Genomic DNA, 24,376 nt, shown 5'->3' with positions numbered 1-24,376 from the left:
AAAACGGTGAACACTCACCATCTTGTGGGCAGCTCCACCTCGCTGTCCACCTCTCCCTCCTCTTCCTCGGACGACACGCCACGTCTCTGTGGAGAGCATTCACACGCTCAATCATTCACAAAGTCATACAACCTTTACTAAGTGTAAAGGTTGGTGTTTCTGTAACGATTGAACCACTGATTTATAACATTAGACCATTCCATATCTTAATGGAATGAAAGTACGATAGTGTTTGGTTGACATAATTCCTTTCATATTGCTCAGTGAAATTGGCTTTGGGAGCTGAATTCCCCCCCCCCCCCCCCCCCCCATTTTCCAAAAGACGTGGTTATTTTAAGACACCAAATCACGGGTGTCAAACTGGACAAAACCAGATCTGGCCTCGGACGTCATTTCATGTAGTGCCTGCCCTAAAGCAAATAAACTGTCTACTTCATGTTTCTTGCTCAATGAATTTGTTCTTTTCATTTTGACAGAAAAACGATACAAAAATTGCATTTTTTTCCCCTTCACTTTAACAGCATATACTGTCACAGAATCCTTTCTGAACATAAATTGGGCAATAATGGCCTGCCACTGTTTTCCAAGACTTCTGATTTCAAATTAAATTTGATGTTACAAATATATTGTATAACAACAACCAGATGCAGGGGAAATTGTGTATGTAATATGATGAGGTGATCATACATTAATAGTGAACTACTCGTGGCGGATAGGGACCAAGCCCTACCGCAAATAGCGAAAATGTGCGAGTAATTCGTACTCTCCTGAAAGCACGACATGAAACGTCTCAATTCAACTTCAACCAACTTTTCTTGACATCAAGACGCCACTAGACGGCGCCAAAGCAATACTGTCATTGCTTGGGCCCGAGTATAAAAAGAGCTAACCGCAAATATGCAGAGTTCACTGTATTTGGTTTTCACAGTCAGCACGGCCCTCTGAGGGAAACCATAACAAAAGGAGTTTGATGCCCCTGTTCTAAACTGTCCATAGGTGTGAATGTGAGTGGTTGTTTGTTTCTGTGTGTCCTGTGACTGGCTGGCGACCAGTCCAGGGTCTATCCTGCTTCCCTTGCCCAAAGTCAGCTGGGATAGGCCCCAGATCACCCGCAAGTGCTGTAGAAAATGGATGGATGTATTGCTCATTTTGGGCTGAGCTCCATTTCCTGTTCTACGGTCATCTAACCTGACTGCGTGTGACTGCCGCTCTGTAGAGCAGCGCTGATGGCGTGAGGCGTTGACTTCTGGGCGAGCGCGTGATCACCGCGCCCTCCTCCTTCTCCTCGCCGTCCTGAGGAACACGGGGGCTCCCGGTGGACGACGGTCGCCCCGCCGCCGCCCCCCTGCCGCCTGGCGAGTCGGGGCTGCTAGCAAATGGGACGGAAGCGGCGTCTTCACTGGGCGTGTCGCTGCGCGGGGGCGTTTCCGCTAGTTCTTCCGTCCCGGCGCTCACGTCGGGGCGGGTGTCCGGGCCGCCCTCTTCCAACCCGGCCGAGGCGCTCTGGCTGCCCGCCCGGTCCAGGCCGGGACCGGGCTGGCCCTTCCTGCGTCCCTCTGCCTCCATCGTGGTGGAGATGAGGTCGGGGCTGGAGGAGGACATCTTCTTGAGCAGCAAGTCGTGCTGCAGTCCCCTGAGCGCGGCGCTGGCGTCCAGACGTTGCTTGCTGCTGGGGACCGACGTGGTGGCGCTTATCATAGCCAAAGACGAAGACAGCGTGGCCTTCAGCTGAGCCAACTCGCTGCTGCTGCCTTTGCCCGCCTTCCTGTAGCGTGGCTTCCCTCGGCGGGAGCGGCCGGGCGATGTGGAGCCCTTGGTGGGAATAGTCACCTGGGTCATGGAGGAGTCCAGTTTGGGAAGGATGACTTCTGACTTGAGCAAGTCTGGCCTGTAGGAGACAAAGAATACATTTCAACTCACAATCTTTCCCGCCGCCCCCCAAAAATAAAAATTACATGAGATTAAACTCATAATCTGACTAGAATTTTTCAGTATCCATCCATCCATTCTCTACCGCTTTGTTGAGCGCATCTCACTGACCTCTTGCTGTGCACTGGCAGCTTCTGAGGCACGTTACGTTTCTTCATGAGTTTCTCCATGGAGTTTGAGGAGGCCGATTGTCTGGAGCTGTGGTGCTTGAAGCAGCCCGGGTACTTCTTGTCCAGTGACTGCTCCCTCCTGAGGTTACATACACACACACAGAATAAAGCTTCACTTGATAGCGATACGAGACAGCGCATGTTGCTCCGTGCGGTGACGTCAGTGTCGTCTGGAAGTGTGGTGAGGTGAGGTGAGGTGAGCTCTCGTACTTGAGCAGCTCCTTCTCCTTGAGCTCCAGCTGCAGCATGATAGCGTTGAGCTCCATGTAGAGATTGTTGGCTCGCTCCAGTTTCCTCTCGTAGTGCTCCCGGATGTCGAGCGCATGTCTGTATAGAGAAAAAAAAACAACCCCACAATAATATTGACTTGAGTCTAGAAATTTAGTGCATACGGCTTTACTGTCCTACAGTATATTACTTGTTAATACTATGTAGAGATACAAATATTGTACTCAATTGACGGTCCTTGTTAATGAGTTGATAAGAATTGTATTAAAAATTCTGCCTTTTGTAAGATGATAAGGCTCAGTTTTATTTTCTGTGAGATTTTTATTGATTGAATTGCATTTATTTAATTATTTGATGGCATTTGTATTTATTAATCCATATCTTTCATGTAATAGAAAAAAAAAAAATTTTGTATCAGGATATTTTTAGCTATTATTTAGTGGCTAATGGTACTGAAATTTATCATTACATTTTTACAATTATTTAATTGACTTCTTATTTTGTGACATTTTTATTTATTTCGTGACAGCTTCTAAAAACAAATTTAAGGACTTATTACAATTTTTAATGGTCTACGTATTTTATTATTGTGGTTGTGGTTTGCCGTAATAGAGTGATTTTAGTAATATGTTATCCCGCTTATGTAGCGACATAAGTGAAACGACAACCACAATAATAAATAATTTTAACACGAATAATTCTGACACGGTGGCCGACTGGTTAGAGCGTCAGCCTCACAGTTCTGAGGACCCGGGTTCAATCCCCGGCCCCGACTGTGTGGAGTTTGCATGTTCTCCCCGTGCCTGCGTGGGTTTTCTCCGGGCACTCCGGTTTCCTCCCACATCCCAAAAACATGCATGAATTGGAGACTCTAAATTGCCCGTAGGCATGACTGTGAGTGCGAATGGTTGTCTGTTTGTATGTGCCCTGCGATTGGCTGGCAACCAGTTCAGGGTGTACCCCGCCTCCTGCCCGATGACAGCTGGGATAGGCTCCAGCGCGCCCGCGACCCTAGTGAGGAGAAGCGGCTCAGAAAATGGATGGATGGATGGATGGATAATTCTGACACTTCATATAGAGTTTAATGACATCTGGGGTCATTTAAAAAAAGATCCTCACTTTTATTGATTGACTGCACTAATACAAACATTAAAAAAAGCTACCTTTGTTTTACATGAACATATTTGACCAATCTCATTTTTGTTTTCACTGTTAATTCATTGACGTTAATACAATAGATTATATATGGAGTAGTGTAACAAATATTATGCTGCAAAATCTTTTCTCAACATTTAGATTACCTTTACAGACAAACCTGAAACACAGAAATGTATTTCTGTAAAATTTTAAATTACATTATATGTAAAACAAATAATTCATATTTGTCATATAATTATTATTTTTTTAAAATATATTTTTTAAATGTACTTCGTATTTTAACTGCATTCCTAAAGTGTGACTGAGGTAGAAAGGCACATAGATGATGATGTATGTAAATTTTAAATTGAACGTTTAACATTTCAAATATAAAGAATAAATGTGCCTAAACCTCCTGTCAATTCCAATGAATTTCCAAGGAAAGTTTGCAAATTGCTTGAATTTTTCCACCCACATCAAAACATCATAGCATTTAGTAAAGGCTGAATTTGAGTTCTTTGGCATCTTGCGGTTGCTACATTGCCTTAGTGGTGTGCTCCACATTGCGGAGGATCTGACCTCAGCTCCTCCCTGCGCCGTTTGATGAGCTCCTCATCCAATCGGTGAAGACACGTTCCCTCGGACTTGATCTTCTCAAAGTGATGCCTGACCTCATCCCTCCACTCGGCCTAAAAGGAAATATCAAAAACCCAATCAAAACAGAGGAGCTGGGCCATGAGGACCTTTCCTGAACAAACCAAAAATGATAACACTTAAATTGCCTGATAATACAAACACATTAAAATAACATTTAGGTCTTCAGCAACATTAGGAATCTTCTGTATCATGGAGACAAAAATCATTCGGGCGATTAATGACAATCAATACTCGGGGAGCAAAAGTGAACAAGAACTGACATGCCGTGAACACACAAAAACATGGACACTGAATCGTGACAGCCGTAATTTGATACCTGTCATAGCGTGGAGGTCAGTGTGTGTGTGTGTGTATGTGTGTGTGTTTCTGTGCATGAGTGATGCTCTTATTAAGCTAATGGACTGGCTGTGCACTCTTCAATATCGCCAGGCCCTTTTTTTGCGCGCTCTCTGCTCCACACCATTAAAGAAATCAATACACTCCAGCAGTGGCAAATTTTTCTTCCCGACGTCACGGGAAAAATCCATTATGGGGCAGAGAGGACAGAAACCATGTAGGACCGGGGGGTACAGGGAGAAATAAAGGATAAGTGGAGAGTGCTCGATGGAGGTTTTGCGCCGTGACCTTTGAACAAAATTGGCAGTATGTGTTGCATCGTTGTCCAGTGAATGTGTGTTTTCTCGGCTCCCCCGACACACACCCTTCTTTTGCGATGACACAGTCGACTGGCTGCAAATGATGGTGGCTGGCTGGGAATTAGTGAGTGTAACGCGACAAACACAAAGAAACAACAGCAGCGATATGTTCAAGGCTCAAAGGAAGCTCAATCATTAGCTGGCTCCCAGGAGGCCCGAAGGGGGCCCCGCTCTAGCCTCACCAGACTGGAAACAAATGTCATGCCTTTGACAGCAAATTATTAATGGAGCCCTTCACAGGTTTTCCAGTGGATAAACATTTGTAACGTCCCTTTTAATTGAGCTACTTCTCGTTAGTGGGATGCAATGTAATTAGCTGCTATTTTTAGGGTTACTTTTGCACTTCAAAATGGGGGAAACTGTGAATAACACATGGCATTGAATGTATCAGTCGGAAGGAGACTAACAAACAATGGAGGGGAACGGAGCCACTTCTCACTCGGGATTTTTTTGTAAAATGGGATTCTTTGCAATTAGCTGAAGAGCTATTTTTGGGGTTGCCTGTGCTCTTGAAAATGTGGAAATTGCGAAAACCACGCCACATTGAATGCGTCAGTCAGAATTAGACATTCAGTACCAACAAACAATGGAGGGGAACATGTGACTCCTGGAGTTACTGTATTTCTCAGACGATAGATGGATACTTCATACTTCATTAATCCCGTGAGGGAACTCAAATAGTCTAGGGTTGCAGGGTATACTGGTACTAGAAAAGTACAGCGATACCCAACCGTCAAAAATGAAAGTATACCACATATTTTTAGAACTGGTACTTTTGTGCATTTTGGCAAAAAAAATAGGTGAAGTATGCTTGCTTCAAGCTCTTTATTAGTCAGTCCAGTAAATAAGTGCAGTATGTTTATGTGGAAAGAACAAAAGTACTGTACATACTCATTCAGGGTCCCCTGGGGGACTGACACCAGGCACGGTCGGGTGGGCGCCGGGCCCTGACACATCTGTGCTGGTTTCCGGTCTGATTGCGACCCACCCCCCCCCTTCACTGCTGTGCACCCGGTCCTCCAGCTTTTTAATGCATCATACACCCGTCTGTGGGGGAGGGGGGGGGGTCGGCATTCTGGCCCGCCATGCTTCTCTCCCGCAGGTTTTTAATGCACTACACACATTTGCGTATCCTTTGGGGAGCTGGTCGGCCTGGGTAGGGGTGACTGTGGCGGGTCATTATTGCCCTGTGACTGTCTCTCCTCACCCCCACAAGTTTCTCCAATTTTAATGCACTACACCCCACCACACACAATCACGATACAGTGATAATGGTTACGAGTCGGGGACCTGGTAACCATAATAATAGGGTGGGTGGTGGGTTTTCACTCCCCCCCCCCCCTACCTTTTTGGCCCCGCCGGTCCCATGGTTCAGTTTCGGGTGATCCTCGGTTCTGGTTCTTTTGGGGGGCTGGGTCGGAAAAGTTTGTGTGGTTTAGATGGGGGGGGATCCGGGTTGTGGGTGTAAATTTTTTTGGCGGCGTGGACTGGGGTGGGCATTTGACTTGGGGTTCTCTGTGGCCAGTATTGGTGTTGGACCTGAGGGCTGGAGGGCAGTGTGTGTGGGGGTGGCCCGTTTGACTTGGTATTCATTGGTTGGTGTTTTGGCTGGGGGTTGGATGTAATATTGTCTAAGTGGTTGTTTGGGGCTGCTTCATGGCATTGGGTGGTTTGTGTGTGCGGGTTTTGGCTTCGCTTGTTGTTTAGGGCTTGTGGCCTCTTGTTTTGGGCCGTGCGCGCTGGGGCTTGGCATTTTGGAGCAGAGTGGGGGACTTCGCACGTCGCCGGTGATTTTTCCTTTTTTTGATGGGCTTTGTTCTGGTTCATTGTGGTGTGGGGTTGCTGCGGTTTTAGCTCGGTGTTGAGTTTTTTCTTTTTTTTTTTTTTTTTTTTTTCCCCCCCTTTCTGTCTTCGACAATTGAGTTTGTTTGGGGACTGGAGTGGGCACTGGGGACCGTCGGTGTAGGGGTTGCGGCCAGCCGTTTGCCTTGTTGCCTGTCTCGGTTTTGTGGTTTCGCTCACCCGGTTGACTGGGGATTGGCTTCGCTGGGGCTCCATGCGGTGTGGGCTGGGTCTAGGGGCGCGTCGGGGGGGATTCCTTTGCGCGGTATTCTTTGTTGATTTTTGCCGCTTCTTTGTTGTTTTCCACCGTTTCTTCAACAAGGTGGGCGTGGTGCGGGCGTCAAGGCTGGGGTGTTTGGGTTTGGGTTGGTCCCGGTTCCGGTCGATTCTCTATGCCCAACCCTTCTCACGAGGGGCGCTTAACTTGGGCTCGTTTTGCCGTGCTCACCCGTCCTCGATGTGCCGGCTCTGCAACTCCGTACATCAGTTGACTAACATGCATATGATATGATGTTCATTCACTAATACGTTTGATAGAAACACTATAGATTTTAATTACTTGTGCTGGGATCACTTATAAAAACACAGGTTATACTAACATATCAACTCACAGGTGCAGGGGAAAACGGGTATTTCCTTTTTCTTTTAAGAATAACAACCCCAAACCCTAGTGGAAAAGTTATTCAAAAGACATTTAAATATATTTAAAAAATACAGCATGTAAAAAATATGGCAGCATGGTGACATAGGGAGTGATTAGCACTGTTGCCTCACAGTTGAGAGGTTCTGGGTTCGAATACTTTCTATGTGGAGTTTGCATTTACTTTCTGTGCTGGTGTGGGTTTTCTCCGGGTACTTCAGTTTCCTCTCACATTCCAAAAACATACATGTCAGGTTCATTGAAGATTGTAAATTGTCCATAGGTGTGAATAGGACTGGTTGTTATTCTATAGGATACCTGCCTCAGTCTTGTTTTTTATGTTTTACCGTTTGAAGTGTTTTTAAATTTGGGTTTTTCCAGGTGTAGAAGAATTTTACCTGTGACTGGAAGTAGGTTTCTTGTGGGGTGGACAAGATGTCCGCTGAAGCGATGTCCAGATGTAGGAGAATCTGTCGGAACGAAGGTCTGTTTCTTGGTTTGCAATTCCTGTTTGGAGACCCGAATTAATTGGCAAAGCAGCAAGAGAAAATGGCCTCTTTTTTTAATGTGGGATTGCTTTTTTCTGAAAATGACTTCATTTGGGTTATCTTCCCGCCCGCTCACCAGCTTTGCCTCAACAGCAGTTTGAAGCTGTCGGGACAGCTGTCGGGTACGGGCAGCTGCAGGCTGTTGTTGCCCACTCCCCAGATGATAGCAGAGGAGTCCACGTCCTTGTAGGGTACCTCTCCTGTCAGCATCTCCCACAGCACAACGCCGAAAGACCTGCACTCACAGAGACAACAGGGAGATATGACACACATTTATTTCCCAAATGATGTGACAGGAACAGATGAAAGGTGGCATTACCAAAATGTCATGCTTTAAACTTTAAGTAAATGCATCCTGGCTTTCTGTGACTTTTATCGATGATGGACACTTTATCTTGCATGAACCGCTAAAGCCTTCGGATATGGAAATTATAACTTTTAAACGATTTCCACTTTGATAACAAATGATGAAATACTGCACTTATCTGGTATCGCCAAAATATTTAACAAGTCATTGTTGTCATTGATGAACCCCCATGGGAAGGTTAGAAATCTACAGAGTCTGTTGTTGGCGCCTTCCTTCTGTTGCCATGGTGACAACTTATTCAAGGAGCCAAGAGCATCACTCACTTACAGGATCCAGATGGCGTGTTTACATTTGTAACGTTGACATCTCGCACCTAATCTCCTTCTTTGCTTGAACAAACAGCATGGTTCAGCATGGTTAGAGTAAAAGAAAAACTATGTAATTGAAGGATTCAGTCATAGTAGACTAGTTTTTGATAAATATGATAAGCGGCTCAGAAAATGGATGGATGGATGGATGGATAACAAAAATCTTAATTATTTAGCAGTGTTTTAAAGGGGAAAAAAACAGCACTAATTGTTCCTGACTACTATTACAATGCTCGCTGCTGGTATGACATCGGATGCATTGAGTAAATTAACTATAAATGATTTCAGTGCGTAATTTCCCCCCTCATAACTCAGCTGTAAGCAAATGATAAGTCAATATTTATGTCAAGACATGATGTTATAACACAAGTTTGGTTAGCATTTGGCATGTATGCGAGTTTGTTTGGCCTCTTAAACTTCTCAGAGGTCTCTGGCGTTAAAATGCACTTGTGTACCGCTCTTTTATTTGTACTATAATTACCACACAAAAATAGGATTGGAGCACATTTTTATTTTTAAAGGCCTATATTTAAAAAAAAAAATATATATATATATATTTTTTTTTTTTTCGACAGTTATAATTTTGTGATGTGTGGGTCATATGCCTCTACTCCAGCTTTAGATGCCTGTTGCTGTTTCATGGTGTATATTATTACCTGACTGATGTGCCTGTTGTTCGTTTGTGTTAGTGTTCTATTCCTAAATAGTTTGTGTTAGTGTTCTTTTCCTAAAAAACTTTGCCCAATAAACAAAGTCTGAAAAAAAAGGTTATAATTTTACATGAAATTTTGTATTGTTTCAAGAGAAAAGTTTTATAATTTTTAGATTGACGTTGTAATATTATAAGAATAGTTATTAGTTGGGTACTTCTATTAAGAATATATAATGATTATCACTATCAGTATTCATTTAGAGAAAAAAGGCATAAATTATTATGCGTTCGCTGGGATAGACTCTAGCTAGAAAATGGAAGGATTGATACCTAATAATTAGCCTAATAGCCGAAGTCATTTTTGAACGTTTTTGAAAACAAGAAAAAACACAACAAATTCACCAAACAAGGAGTTGCCTCCATTCAACCTTTGCAAATTACCATGAGCTGGATGACTATCTACAAAGACATTAAGAAAGAACACAATTTTTAGCAAGCACATTTGTATTTTTGATTGATATTATGACAGTAAGTTGACTTAAACAATTATGCTAAAAGGGTAAAAAATGGTTAGCCTATTAGCTTGGAACTATTGGAAAGTAGTACACGAACAATGCTCTCAGATATTTTTGTCTGTAAAATTTTTACCATGGTTTTACTTATATTTATCATAGTAAATAGGTGATTGGAGCTAAAAAATATATGTAAAATACCCAGCAATTGTTCCCTACTATTAGTTTAGTATGGATACAAAGCTCTCTCGTATTTGTTTATCACAGTTTTATTTGTATTTACCACAATGTCTTAAAACTAAATTATACTTCACATTTGTTGGGGGAGCGTTTCGTGCAAAAACAGTTATTCCTACCACTTTAATGCGGACAATGCCCTCTGATGGAATAATTTAAGTAATATTGAGAAGTTGATCAACTATGAAATGTACGTGGCATTATAACCACTATCGTAGTATTTAAACTAAGTGTAAGCTAAGTGTGTGCTCTCACAATCAAGTGACCAGTGATCAAGTGATTTACATACATTAAAAGCCACTCTATGGCATGTATAGGTGATGTGCTCTCATCCTGCATCAAAAAGCTTTTTAATCCTGTTTTCACCTCTCGGCTAATGCACTGCTGGCCCTGGGCCAAAGCAGCCGCAGGATTGGAAGGTTATTCCAGCCTCTCCTGAGCACTGCAGCATCTGGCAAATCAATTATTAAATTAGCCAGCGCTCCTTTTTACGACGTGGGCAAGAGCGATGCAGGGATGGAGAGGGAGGAAGAGAGGAATGAGTAGTGGGGGAGCTGAGGGTTTAGCACAGGGAACACCATCAAACATGGGAGGGAACCTATAGAATTTCATGTAATGAGATCTTGTGATAGATTTTTTTGAAACAAGATCCCTCGTTATGTACAGTTGTAGCTTCCAGCCCAGTGGTTCTTAAACTGAGGTGCACGAGCCTTCCCTTAGGGGTCCGCAAAATAATTTGCCATACATTATTTAGTTGTATCATTTTTGGAGACCTGTGTGCCAATCAAACAGACATAATAAACAAATTATACCTCCTTACCTTGGCTATGGGCCAATTAAAAGCCCTGGTTTGATTGTGATGCATCATCACATAAATCTGACATCCCAGCCTCAAGTCTTTTTTTTTTTTTTTTTTTTTTTTTTTTTTAGAACAAAAGGGGTTTTATTATAGGAAGATCTATTTTGTTTCGAAAACAGGAATATTTTTTGAGAATAAAGTCCCATTTTAAAATGTGTATTTTCCAGAAAACTTGTAGAAGACATTGTATTACAAGAAAGATAAAGTTATTAAATTCACTTGTTCTTCCGCATTACACTTAAGACTTTAATATTCTAATATTTTGACTTCATCTTGGAAAAATCTGACTTTAGTCTTGAAAGGTATGTTTTGGCAAATCTTTTTGTGACAGAATAAGTGAGGAAGCAATCTTGTCTTTGTGGGTTTTTATTACAAAAAAGAGAGAAAAGTCTTTGCAAAGAGAGGAAAAAGTACAAGTCTTACGAGTTGTCACCCCTTACTGAAGCCCAGACAAAAATCCCCTTTGTTATATCGAATTGAGAGAGACAGAGAGTGAGAAACAAAACAACTATCTTTGTCCAGCTGCACTCAACTTATCTTTACCGAATAGCAGCTAGTAGTCACAACATAGCGAGGAACAATTAGTACGCACAGTATGACCAGGAGAGAGCTAGTAGTCACAACAAAACAATAACGCCTGTGAAGGTTGTATAAAACTAATAGAAGTCATATTTGGTATCTATAAAACATACATTTTCCAATACAGCTGCCAACTTCTTTTCTGACAAGGTATGTCTTTGTTCTTGTGAAGATAATGGAAAAAAAAACCTTTATTCTCACCAACTTTTTTTCTCTAAAAAATATGAATTTGTGAAGCGTAACGTTTTTATTTTTTTCTCAAAAATAGGCATCTTTTTCATGACTATGGCATTTAGGGGTACACGTGGTAGTTATGTTTAGCTAGTGTCAGGATTATCAGGGGGCCTTGGAAGAAATTCTCCCCTGGAAGGGGCCCCTGGATCGAAAAGGTTTGAGAAGCCTTTATCTAACCAATACCACTCTGTTCAGTGACACACAATGAAATCACATAAGAAAAGTCCCAAAAAGGTTCACAAAGGGTACATACCAAATATCCACTTTCTCTGAGACCGGCTCATTCCGTATGACCTCGGGGGCCATCCAGGCCACCGTACCGGCAAAGGACATCTTGGTGCTCTTGTCGCTGAGCTCCTTAGACGTGCCGAAATCAGAGATCTTCACCGCATCATCATATGTGATAAGAATACTGAAAGAGAAATTATCATCAGCACAGGGTTTGTCAGCACTCTCCCCAGTTGTTACTTTCCAGATGGTCCACGGAGCTCACTTTGGCGATTTGAGGTCTCTGTGGATGATCTTGTGCAGGTGAAGGTAGTTCATCCCGCCGGCGACGCCCATGGCCCAGTCCATGAGGAGTGATGGCGTGATCTTCCTGCCCGCTCTCAGCACCTCATACAGCTGGCCCTGGGCGCAGTACTCCATGAGTATGCAGTAGCACGGAGCCTGGGTGCAAATTCCTCTGTGGAAAGACATGTTAGAGAGACAATATGGGACACATCCATTTTTTTCAAAGAGAATACTAAGCACAAATGAGTCTTAACTTATGACTTTAATATGTTCCGTGTCCATGCTCATAAGTCAAAACCCCTAAAATCCTATTTCCTCATTGAAAATAATGGAAATGCCATTCATTCTTTAAAGACCCCATAAAAAATGTGTTTGTTTTTAAGAAGAAATATTGCATTCTACAATATTGTACTTTATAAAATATACAGTCATGACAAAATTAAATGGAATGTAAAGAATTAAACAGTTTGTGGCTCATGAGTTCATGCTTAGTGTCATTGTGCGGCTCCTTGTGTGTGCGCTTTGCCCACCAAGGGGCATTACATATACATACAGAGGAACCTTGATAAAAACAGACCCCGATATAAGGGATATAGGATAAAATGGACCGTTGGGACTGAACAATGTGTCCAAAAATATTTTGCATTTGTCACCTAAAATGCCGTTGAGAAAGTCTGTTAGTTCCAGAATTGGCCGCTGTTTACTGGCGCAATGGTGCAATGCAGGCAGAGAATGGTACTGACATATTTCCGGATCACAGGTATACAATAGTACTAGATCCATTCCCAAAAGACATTCCTCCTGTGCCTACGTGGCGGCCATATTGAATATGGGACATGGATGTGGCGGTCATGTGGTTATATATATTGTCAATTGTACATACAGTAGAGCAGAGAGACAGCGGCATGGCTGCGGCATTAACTCTGAGGAGTACAAAACACAAGTCTTTGAAATCTGGGACATGCTATTTTTGGTACATTAACATTTTTTTTGTCAAGCTGTTCTCCTTTGGGAACAGATTTGGAACTAGGAAGCACCCTCATTCCTCGCGGCTCATGAAAGCGACTCTGCTATGATGAGTACTGTACGTCAACAATGTCACCATGACCAAGCACACCGGAGTGGTACATTTGGATAAAATGTGAAACTTTCCAACATTTTCAAGCTTTTTAAAAATATTTACAACTTTGTACTGTACTGTAATATGGGTGCATACGGCCTAAAAAAAGTGCTTCAATGTAACAGACAATCGGCTATACCTGATGTCCCCCTGCCCCTATAAATCTGTTTTATCAAGGTTCCACTATACATACTCTATACTGTATACATGAGGAAGGCCGTCATAACTGCTCATTAAAATGCAGTAATATTCTTCTTAATATAGTCCTTTTTTACATAGAATGAAGAATTGTTATATTGTCTGTCTACAAGTATTTACAAGTACATTTACAAGTATTATACATTTATGATCAAATAACCGTTGCTTAAACTAGGGTAACATCGCAACATTAATGCTCGTTTCGTTAATCTGTTGATGCTGTTTTGCATTGTGTGTCAGCATTAAGCTAGCGGACCTTCGTAAGGCAAAGTTAATTAGTTTGGTTATATAAACAATGTAATTATTTTTGTTTTATGTTAAGTTTTAGAGTAAACTTTAATCGGGAGTGGCAATAAAGTTAGAAGCAACCATTTGGCCTCATTTTTGAAGAATTGTTCATCTCCCAAACTTCTTCGCTGTCACCTTCTAGCCCCTGTAACTCAACTTTTTCCTCACAACTCAAGACAAAAAATTGGCCAAGCACTGACTAATCTCTTGAAAAACTCATAAATCGAGGTACCACTGTACAGTAAACTCGCCATTCGCAAACTTACTTGAGAATTTCTTTGGCGAACTAAAGCCATTTGCTAAAATGCTGCTCAACATAAGGTACAACGAAACCCACAAATTCATCTGTCTTTTATTTCCTGTGGAACCGATCTGCAGCTGTTCCCTGAAAAACTTACATATTTGAATTTTTTTTGTGCTCATTCTGAAATGTCCTAAATTGATGCCACCAAAGCCCTTTCTTAAGAGGAAAGTAGTACAGTAATTGGTGTCACAAAAGTATATTGAAGTGATACATTTTGACTGAGAGACAAGCTTTGTATGTTTTTTTGGAGGAACTATGTTCAGCGTGGATTGTTAGTGGAAGTTACAGGATGTCTTCGCCACGTGTGCATGTGCATGTCAGATACCTATTCAGTCTAAATCAAATCATCTGTCAGACCTTTTTTTTTTTTTTTTTTTACAGTAAAGTTCTGAGATGAGTTTAAACTGATATGAAATGTTTTGGGATCATAGTTTGTGGTATATTTATGGTTTGAGCTATTACTATAGGCAATTATAAACATTTTAGGGGGACGTTAATTACTTGCAGTTATTTGTTATTCGAGGCAGGGCGAGGGTTCACTGTAACAAAAGCCATGTGATATACCATATCATCGACGATGGTCGACTTACTTGAAAGTGATGATGTTGGGGTGTTTGAGCTTGCGGAGGTGCTTGATGTCCGTCTCCTTGATGTTCCGCACTTTCTTCACCGCCACCTCCTGCCCGTGCAACTTGCCCAGGAAGACAGCACCCTGGGCGCCACTGCCCACCCACTGCAGGTCCGATATCTCCTCGAAGGGGACTTCCCACGCCTCTGAAAACAGGATGTACCTGTGAGCTTCACTGTAACAAAGTGTTGAACATTTATTCCAATTGAGTATTAATTCTACCTATTTAATTTGGACTAAATGAATCTCAAGTACAACCCCAATTCCAATGAAGTTGGGACGTTGTGTTAAACATAAATAAAAACAGAATACAATGGTTTGCAAATCAACGTTAAACCAATATTTAATTGAATACACTACAAAGACAAGATATTTAATGGTCAAACTGGTAAACTTTATAGTTTTGATCAAATAATCTTTAATTTAGAATTTGATGGCTGCAACACATTCCAAAAAAGATGGGACAGGTGGCAAAAAAGACTGAGAAAGTCGATGAATGCTCATCAAACACCTGTTTGGAACATCCCATAGGTGAACAGGCTAATTGGGAACAGGTGGGTGCCATGATTGGGTATAAAAGGAGCTTCCCTGAATTGCTCAGCCATTCACAAGCAAAGATGGGGCGAGGTTGACCTCTTTGTGAACAAGTGCATGAGAAAATAGTCGAACAGTTTAAGGACAAGGTTCCTCAACGTACAATTGCAAGGAATTTAAGGATTTCATCATCTACGGTGCATAATGTCATCAAAAGGTTCAGAGAATCTGGAGAAATCACTGCATGTAAGCAGCAAGGCCGAAAACCAACATTGAATGCCCGTGACCTTCGATCCCTCAGGCGGCACTGCATCAAAAACCAACATCAACGTGTAAAGGATATCACTGCATAGGCTCAAGAACACTTCAGAAAACCAATGTCTGTAAATACAGTTTGTCGCTATATCCGTAAGTGCAACTTGAAACTCTACTATGCAAAGGAAAATCCATTTATCAACAACACCCAGAAACGCCGCTGGCTTCTCTGGGCCCGAGCTCATCTAAGATGGACTGATGCAAAGTGGAAATGTATTCTGTGGTCCGACAAGTCCACATTTCGAATTGTTTTTGGAAATTGAGGACGTTTTATCCTCCTGGCCAAAGAGGAAAAGAACCATCCGGACTGTTATGGACGCAAAGTTCAAAAGCCAGCATCTGTGATGGTATGGGGCTGTGTTAGTGCCAATGGCATGGGTAACTTACACATCTGTGAAGGCACCATTAATGCTGAAAGGTACATACAGGTTTTGGAGAAACATATGCTGCCATCCAAGCAACGTCTTTTTCATGGACGCCCCTGCTTATTCAGCAAGACAATGCCAAACCACATTCTGCACGTGTTACAACAGCGTGGCTTCGTAGTAAAAGAGTGCGGCTACTAGACTGGCCTACCTGCAGTCCAGACCTGTCTCCCATTGAAAATTTGTGGCGCATTAGGAAGCATAAAATATGACAACGGAGACCCCGGACTGTTGAACAGCTGAAGCTGTACATCAAGCAAGAATGGGAAATAATTCCAGCTACAAAGCTTCAACAATTAGTGTCCTCAGTTCCCAAACGTTTATTGAATGTTGTTAAAAGAAAAAGTGATGTAACACAGTGGTAAACATGACCCTGTTCCATCTTTTTTGGAACGTGTTGCAGCCATCAAATTCTAAGTTAACGATTATTTGCAAAAACAAAGTTTATTAGTTTGAACATTAAATAGCTTGTCTTCGTAGTGTATTCAATTAAGTATAGGTTGAACATGATTTGCAAATCATTGTATTCTTATTTTTATTAATGTTTAACACAACCCCTTCCAATTGGGGTTGTAATATTCACAGAGGAGTAAGTTAATGGGCTCTCCCTGCTGCACTACACAGTTATCAAATTCATGTCATGTATTTAAATACATTTAAAATACAAGTGTGGCAAATGGGAACTTTAGCATTGATGCTAGGGCTAACAAAGCAGGAGAGATGTGTCAGCTGGTCCACCAGTATTATCCAGCCATCCATTTTCTAGAGCGCTTTTCCTCATTAGGATCATGGGTGAGCTGGAGTCGATCCCAGTTGACTTGGCGAGAAAAGCGGGGTACATCCTGGACTGGTCGGCAGTTAATCATAGGGCACATATAGACAAACAACCAGTCATACTTACACTAATCACATTCACACCTAAGGGAATGTTAAAATCAGTCCAGCCAGATATAGTTTTTTATGATATACTATATGTTGTGCAGCACAATGATATAGTGGTTACCACATCTGCCTCACAGTTCTGAGGTACTAGGTTCGAACCCTAGGTCTGGCCTTCCTGTGTGGAGTTTGCATGTTCTCCCTGTGCTTATGTGGGTTTTCTATGGTTTTCTACTCCGACTTACTCCCACATTTCAAAAACACACCTGTTAAGTTAATCGAAAACTCTTAACTGTCAATTAAAATGAGTCTGGATATTTGCTTGTCTTTATTGTGCCCTGCGATTGGCTGGCAGGTGACCAGTCCAAGGTGGTTCCTGCTTTTCAACAAAAGTCAGCAGGCATTGGAGAAACCAAATGGTCCATAGGTGTAGATGTAAGTTTGAATGGTTGTCTGTATGTGGGGGGCAGGGGTGACCAGTCCAGGGTGGACCCTGCTTCTCTTACTTAAAGTCAACTGGGATAGCCTCCAGCTCACCCACAACCCTTATGAAGACAAGCTCTGTTGAAGAAAATCGATAGATGAAAGTATACGTTGCATGTTTAAATACAAATCAATCCCACTAAAAAGACCTTTTGCATGCCACAATACTACATTACTGTAAGCAGGCGAAGCCTTTAAGGCCCTATGGTGTTCCTTTGAACTCAAACTAAATGTAACTAGCGTGTAGCCAGTGCGGGAGCTCTTAATCTCCTCCATGTAATTCTCTCTCAGCCTCCCAAATCCTCCTTAGTACTTTTGTGGGGTTGACGCGAAACAAGGGTGCAACACTCGGGAAGGGGGAGGGAGAGGATTTGAGAGCTCTCGTGTTGGATGTACAGAGCAGGAATAGAATGAGGGGGATCCCCTTAAGGGTCGGCTGATGACAGGCTGTTAATGCGGAAGAGATATACAACAAGATTCAGACACATTTGTCATATTAATAAGAACGGTATGAATGATTAATGCTCTCCATCGCTAATGAGACGTGTAATGTCTTTACGTTGCAGGCGTATGATAGATCTCCACTAGTCTGCTTTGTGTGCTAAATGGCAATTTTCCTGCGTGTTCCCTTTGCTCCAGAGCAGAGCTTTGTCACCATGGAGGTATTCAGAAACTCTTCTATCTATTGCTATTTTTTACAGCTCTGCCAAGAAACCTATGACTTCAAATTACTTGATTGATTTCCATAGATATGCAGTGCTTACCACATTTATTAGACCACCTGTCATGAAGAGAACGTACATCGCTTTATTGCGGACTATTTGTGTTTGAGTAAGCTACTGAAAAATACTTTTCAGAAGGTTGCTTGATTGATTTTCATGTACCATTAAAATTGCAGTTTCTTGAGGTGGTGATTTTGGGCTTTTTGAGAGCTTTTTGAAAAATTATAACAAATAAAATCATGTAATATTTCACTCTATGTGTCGAGAATCTATGCGTTTCACTTTTTGAATTAACACGATATTGTAACTTATTGAGAAGATCCTTTATATTCCGTTTTCCTCACTGGGCTCAGTCAGAAATGAATCAAGTGTAACATTCAACCACTAAAATGTGTTAGTTCACAAATGCAAGTAAATAATTATTAATTAAAATATACTGTAATATTCCTAAATTTTTCCATTTTCTTCCTGTACTTTAGAAAATTCATGGATACTGTGCAATAATGATATTTATTCTAGCATGAAAAACCTCATTTGCGCAAAGGGTATGGGAGTATTTACCATTATAGAAGCATATTACAAAATATGTTATGCCATTAATTTAGGGCAGACTTTATATTTGGTGGTAGGTTATGAAATGTGTTAAGCACTTTATGTAAAGTCCATTTGTTCATATGACATTTTAGCATTAAAATATCATTTGAGTTTACACACTGGTGTATTAACCATTAAAGAAGGATAAAACATGATTTTGGTGTTTATCAATGCTGTTAGTATAGGGCAGCTGTGGCATAAACCTCACGTGTGGTGGGATAATACATTTGTTCAGCACTGTATATGCAGGTGCATCTCAATAAATTTGAATATCGAGGAAAAGTGAATTATTAATAATTTTGATTATTCTAGCACACGGCTCATGAAAATCCAGACAAACTAAATAATTGAATGAATCTGTATTTATTCAAACTACTGAAATAAATGAACTTTTCTACGATCTTCAAATGTTTTAAGATGCACATGTACTGTATACTATATTTATAAAATATTTCTCAGTGAATCGTGTGTGGGACTGGGTCTTAAAGCCAGAATTCATGAGAAAGTGGGTGCTGATCCAAAATTGGGTCTTTTGACCTTGGCTGAGTGTCAGGCTTGTATATTTTTTTTTTTTGCAAGTGAAGGCTGTGAGGTGCAGATGGATTGGGAGTGATAACCACTCGGGATAAAGAAGAGAGAAAATGAGACAATGGAGGAAGTGGAGGAGGAGGAGGAAGGGATTGCGGTGGGAATCAAATATAAAAAGGGGGGGGGGGATAATAAAATATCAGCGCGCTGTAAAGACAAGGGTAGATATACTGTAAATCTGCCACCCATGTGAGTGATGTGCCATGTTGTGTTTATAAGTTTGACACCATCTTCTGCCACTTTATTGGCTTGTGCCAGGCGCTGCTTATTAAACAGTTTCTATTTGTGGTGGTACGCTTGTGTGTGTGAGCGCATGCATGCAGCGCGTGTGTCAGGTTAATAGAGATGAGAGGCAGAGGGGTCAGAGCGTGGCAATGCATAATACATGAGGCAGATTTGGCAGAGGAGTCCCACGGGAGCACTGTGCTATTGTAGTGGCTGCAGACATAAACAACAGTGCGTCAGAGGGGGCCGGCTTCATTAGAGGGCTCCAGTGGGATGGACGGATGAAGGGAAGGAGGGAGGGAGGTAGGAGCCGGCACGAGCTGCCGGACGTGAGTGGGGGGTGGTGAATACCAGGGAAAAAATAAGCCCGGTGGAGCTTTTGATGGAGCATCTCTCTCTGACTGGAGGAAAAGTGCTTGGGAAAGCTGTGGCTTGTGGGCCATACTGTATATTTACGGCCTGCAACAGGCAGTGATTCTTAACCACTGTGCCACGGCATTATAATTATCCAATTTCACTTTATTGGTTCCCAAGGTTATTATTTATATATTACAAAAAATGTATCTTTGTTCTTCAATCCATACGAGCGATGTATAGTAACAGGCAGAACTTGGGTTGCAGAAGTCAAATATTTTTAGAATTAATTATTCGACCGATTATCCCATCGACTAATTGAGTAATCAGATAAAAAAAAGATTTGGCATTATTAAGCAAAAACATTTTCATGTGCGATGCAGGTATTATTACTGTCCACTTGGAGTTGCTATCTCCACATGCTAGACTGTATTATCCGTGACTTTGAGTGTGTCTTTAAAAGGTGGGACCTGGCCTGGTGAGTGATATGGGCATCAGTGACTGAAGGTAGAATTGGTTGTTGTATGCTCAGGTTGGCAACTGGTTATTAACTGGCTAACCATTAGCCAGTCTAGGAGTCAGTTGTGGCCGTTGTGTAAGAACGTTTATGACGTGTTTATTTTTTTACCGTTTGTTCAATAAAGTGATTGAAAGCGCACCGGTGGCAGTGACTATCCTTGACCACTTGTGGGGGGGTTACAATATGTTCTATCAGTGATAGGCTATATTAAATTAGCTAACATCGATATGTTACCTTATGTTGGCGATCATAGACGTGCTGCTGTACGTCACTTCTGCTTTGCATTAGACACATTGCACAAGCGGGACCGGGGATTGAACCCCGCTCCTCAGAACTGTGAGGCTGACACTCTAACCAGTCGTCCACCGTGCCGCCCGTTTTATCTCAGTTTCTTTCTAAACATTCAAGGACAATTTTTATTATTTTTTATTTGCATTACTTTTTAATTGAATCATTATTTATTCCTTTTTGTTTTCTTTTCCTCAAAGTTTTAATGTTCAAACTGTGCATAATTTCACAGTGGCTTACAATAAAAAAATACAGGTATCATTTTTAGGAGCAAAATGTATTGTAATTTTGTCATTATCGTGGTTCTTGGAGGGCTAAGTATTTTTTTAGGTGGTACTTGGTGTAAAATGTTTGAGAAGCACTGAGAGAGATAAATATAACAATATTGCTGTTGTGTCTGTGGCATTTTTAAAACTTCAGAATTACAGTTAAGTATAATTAAGACCTCAATCCTTTGCTTAACCATTACAACCAATATATATTTTTTTAAATTTAGTATGTTCCTTGCAGAACTTAATTAAATACATTGATAGGAAAAGATTCACTACTCCTGATTTACAACTTTTTTAATGAAATTCATCTTGGTGGTATTATCATTTAATTAGCTGAGCAAAGTGTCAGAGTGGAATTAAAATGGTATCTCATGCTGGCTTTTATGGGAGTACTTAATCATGTACTGGAGGGCGGAAAGAGGCAGCAAGCAGACGTACCGTCCAGGTCGTGTTTGTGTTCCGTGGAATACGCCTTCCCGATCATAGTCCAGACAGGTCGCAGGCAGCCAAACAAGCCCTCCAGAAAGCCCCCGCCTCCTCCATTGGACTGGCACTGCAGCCTAGCGTTGCCCGCCTCGCGCCGCACAGCGCTGCCGTCCGCCTCCGTCCCCTCTCCCTCCGTCCTGGTGGGACCCCCGTCGTGATCGTGCAGCTTGAGGACGCTGTTGTCAAAGTGATTGTGTTGCTCCTCGCCTGGCGTCTGGTGGGGCCCGGAAGTCGGTCCATCCTCTCCTCCTCCTCCTCTCGGCTCTACCGTGCCCCCCGTGTCTATAGAGAGGACGTTGCGAAGGACGCACTGGGTCGGTGTCAGGTCCATTTCAGGGGTGCAGGGAGTTTCGGCATCGAGCCGGCGAAAGGACGGGGTTTCGGAGAGAGGGGTGTTGAAGCCGGAGAGAGATGGAGATGGGGCACGGGACTCGTGAATGAGGGCCATGGGGGAACAACTGGCGAGCAGGCAGCCTTGAAAGAGCGGAGGACGTGTTACAAATCAATTCAGCGTTAAATAATTGCCTCTCAGCATGGCAGATTTAGTCCTCTCTATGCAAATTTTGTTGTATTAAAAGCGTATATGTGTATGTGAAAGCAAACATTATACTATAAATGACATGTACACCAACCTAGGTTCCTTATTTGGAAAAATCCTATTTGGGTCTGCTAAAAAACAGATCCAGCTACTATTAAATAAGACATACAACTTTATTTTTCTTAATCCGCAATATTAGGTACACCTGCACATACCAATGACATCCAATGAATTCTTCTATCAATCAAAAGCAATGTTATTTGCTTCTTGAAGTAGCAATTTTGATGCAACAGAACATGAATCAAAAGCCATTTGAGGGTTATTATATTTGTTGTATCTGTTTCTATTAGTCCAACACTGGGTTTCAAAATCCAAAATGTAACAGTTAGCGCCTCACTTACTAAAAATATTGCCAGCATATTGATATGATCCGTACATAAACTAATGAAAGAAGACCGAAGACAGGAATACATGACAACAGACATGAATCAAAAGCCATTTGAGTGCTAATACCTTTGTTGTGTTTTTTTAAATTGGATTACATTAGTTTATGTCAGTGTACTAAATGAAGCGGTGGGTGGGTGGGTGTATATAAACATCAGCATGGGGGGTAAAACTCACATTAATGAATCTATTTCTCAGAAAAAAAATATTTATTGTGTGCTCCACCTCTGAATCATAGTCCTACATAAGACCCCCATGCACCTTTTTAAGTTATTGATAAAAGAACAACCATACATGTGTGTGATTAAAAGAGGTGCTTACGCTGTTGCCATGGCATCGGTGTAGCTATATTTACATCCACAATCCAAGCTACCAGTCAAGTCATACTTACAGGCAGCAGGCATATAAATTATATCACGAGTAAAAGAACGCAGGAGTACCAAGCTTATTATTCTATTAAGGTTGCATTGGAGACACATCTGATGCCTCCAGCCTGCCTTAATCACACATCATACACATCGGGCTTGGTAATGGTGCTTTCATTTTTTTGCTGCAGAAAATAAGCATTATCAGAACACTCTGCATATATACTGAACTGTGAGTGTGAACTATAAAAATCTGTATATGTAAATATAAAAGTTAGAAAACTAGTATTGCACTGATGTAATACATATGTGGTGTTTATATGTCATGTTGATGTATGGTTATTTGTATTTGTGTAGGCATCTGTCCCTTGCACTAAGACAAATTTCTCCATAGGGAGACAAACAGAAAGCTTGAACCTTACTTCAAGTCTATGTGAATCTTACAAAGTACATCAACCTTTGCATTGCAAATGCTGGAAATCCTAGTTAAGATGTTAAACTGTATGTTCATATTCCAGTTGAATAATAATGTTGTTGGAAATGCGACCCCCCCCCGCCCTTCTGCATTCAGACAATACTGCCTAGTATAGACTAATCCAGATTTAACCCCCCCAATTTTCCATACCGCTTGTCCTCGATAGGGTCACAGGTCAAAGAAGCTGTGTACACCTTGGATTGGTTGCCAATCAATCGCAGCGTACATATTGACAAACAACCATTCACGCTCAGATTTACACCAATAGACACTTTAGAGTCTTCGATTAACCTAACATGTTTTTGGAATGTGGCCGATTCTATGCGGGATAAGCAGTACTCCACTGTACTGCCTAATACAAAAGTAAAATGACAAATTTAGTTAACCGACCACCCCCACCCCGCCGGTGACCCAAACATAGTCAAATCGATCAAGTATAATCATAATTTTGCATGAATTACAAATAATACCTTTATATTGCAAGAATGGACCCTATAAAAATGGGCCCAGGAGCCGTTTTGGGTCCCCAACCCGGATTTTAAGAACCCCTTATGTTATATGCTAGCAGAACTGCCATATCTTAAATATTTCCTAAAACAGGGTAAAATGTCTCCTACCTCAGTGCTGAGAGCTCACGTCCATCCCTGAAGAGTCTTTCACTTAACGGATAATGATAAAAATACGAGTAAATGGTGTTTATTAAGCGTCCACCCCCGCCCCCCCCCCCCCCTCCGAATCAAGCTAGTCGCATCCTCGTCCTCAGCATCCAACCTTCATTGACGGTGACGTTGCTCCAACTCCTCGCTTTGAAATCCGTTTTTTTTTTTTTTTTTTTTAATGCTTGTTTTGCTTCCTTACGCCTCCCTTTCCATCTCCCCTCCTCTGAGGATGCTACGCGGCCACACTCGGGATTATATACGGCGAGTGTAGCTCACGTTGTAGTCAGTAAACAGGGGCAGGGATGGGAGGAGGAGAGCGAAACGGAGGAAAATGCTGGGGGAGGGGCGGGGTTTCATGCAGGCTGTCGTCCAATCGGAGAAGAGCTGCGCAGTGACGTAGACCGTCCCGGTGCAGGTATACGGTGTGATGCGAGTGTGAGGCTAGGAGGGGGGGAGGAAGTAAAGTAAGGGGGGCGGGGGGGGGGTCAGCTGGTATGTGAGGTGATCCAAATGATGTCATCCACAAAGCACGCAGCATTTGACTGGACAGGGTCGTGTAAATCCT

At 41.9% G+C, this 24,376-nt stretch overlaps 1 protein-coding gene across 8 annotated transcripts in view; it reads right to left on the bottom strand.

Annotated features, from left to right (window-relative positions):
- Nucleotides 1–24,101, bottom strand: part of LOC133409086 (mitogen-activated protein kinase kinase kinase 12-like) — a 34,082-nt gene extending 9,981 nt beyond the window's left edge. For all 8 annotated transcript variants that reach the window (XR_009769363.1, XR_009769364.1, XR_009769362.1 and 5 more), the window contains exons 1-12: nt 23,770–24,101; nt 21,283–21,804; nt 14,608–14,791; nt 12,088–12,279; nt 11,848–12,006; nt 7,923–8,081; nt 7,697–7,805; nt 4,044–4,153; nt 2,310–2,426; nt 2,041–2,178; nt 1,189–1,888; nt 19–86 (exon numbers count right to left, since the gene is read on the bottom strand). Coding sequence is in view for 5 of the 8 variants with exons in the window: in XM_061688648.1 (XP_061544632.1) it covers nt 19–86; nt 1,189–1,888; nt 2,041–2,178; nt 2,310–2,426; nt 4,044–4,153; nt 7,697–7,805; nt 7,923–8,081; nt 11,848–12,006; nt 12,088–12,279; nt 14,608–14,791; nt 21,283–21,778 (2,432 nt within the window). In the remaining 3 variants the exon portion in view is untranslated. The remainder of the gene's footprint in view (nt 1–18; nt 87–1,188; nt 1,889–2,040; nt 2,179–2,309; nt 2,427–4,043; nt 4,154–7,696; nt 7,806–7,922; nt 8,082–11,847; nt 12,007–12,087; nt 12,280–14,607; nt 14,792–21,282; nt 21,805–23,769) is intronic.
- Between the last annotated feature and the right edge of the window lie 275 nt (nt 24,102–24,376).

Source organism: Phycodurus eques, chromosome 10, assembly GCF_024500275.1.
Source record: "Phycodurus eques isolate BA_2022a chromosome 10, UOR_Pequ_1.1, whole genome shotgun sequence".
Lineage (NCBI taxonomy): Eukaryota > Metazoa > Chordata > Actinopteri > Syngnathiformes > Syngnathidae > Phycodurus > Phycodurus eques.
The sequence above is the reverse complement of the archived record's forward strand: the minus strand, read 5'-3'. Positions and strand labels throughout refer to the sequence as shown.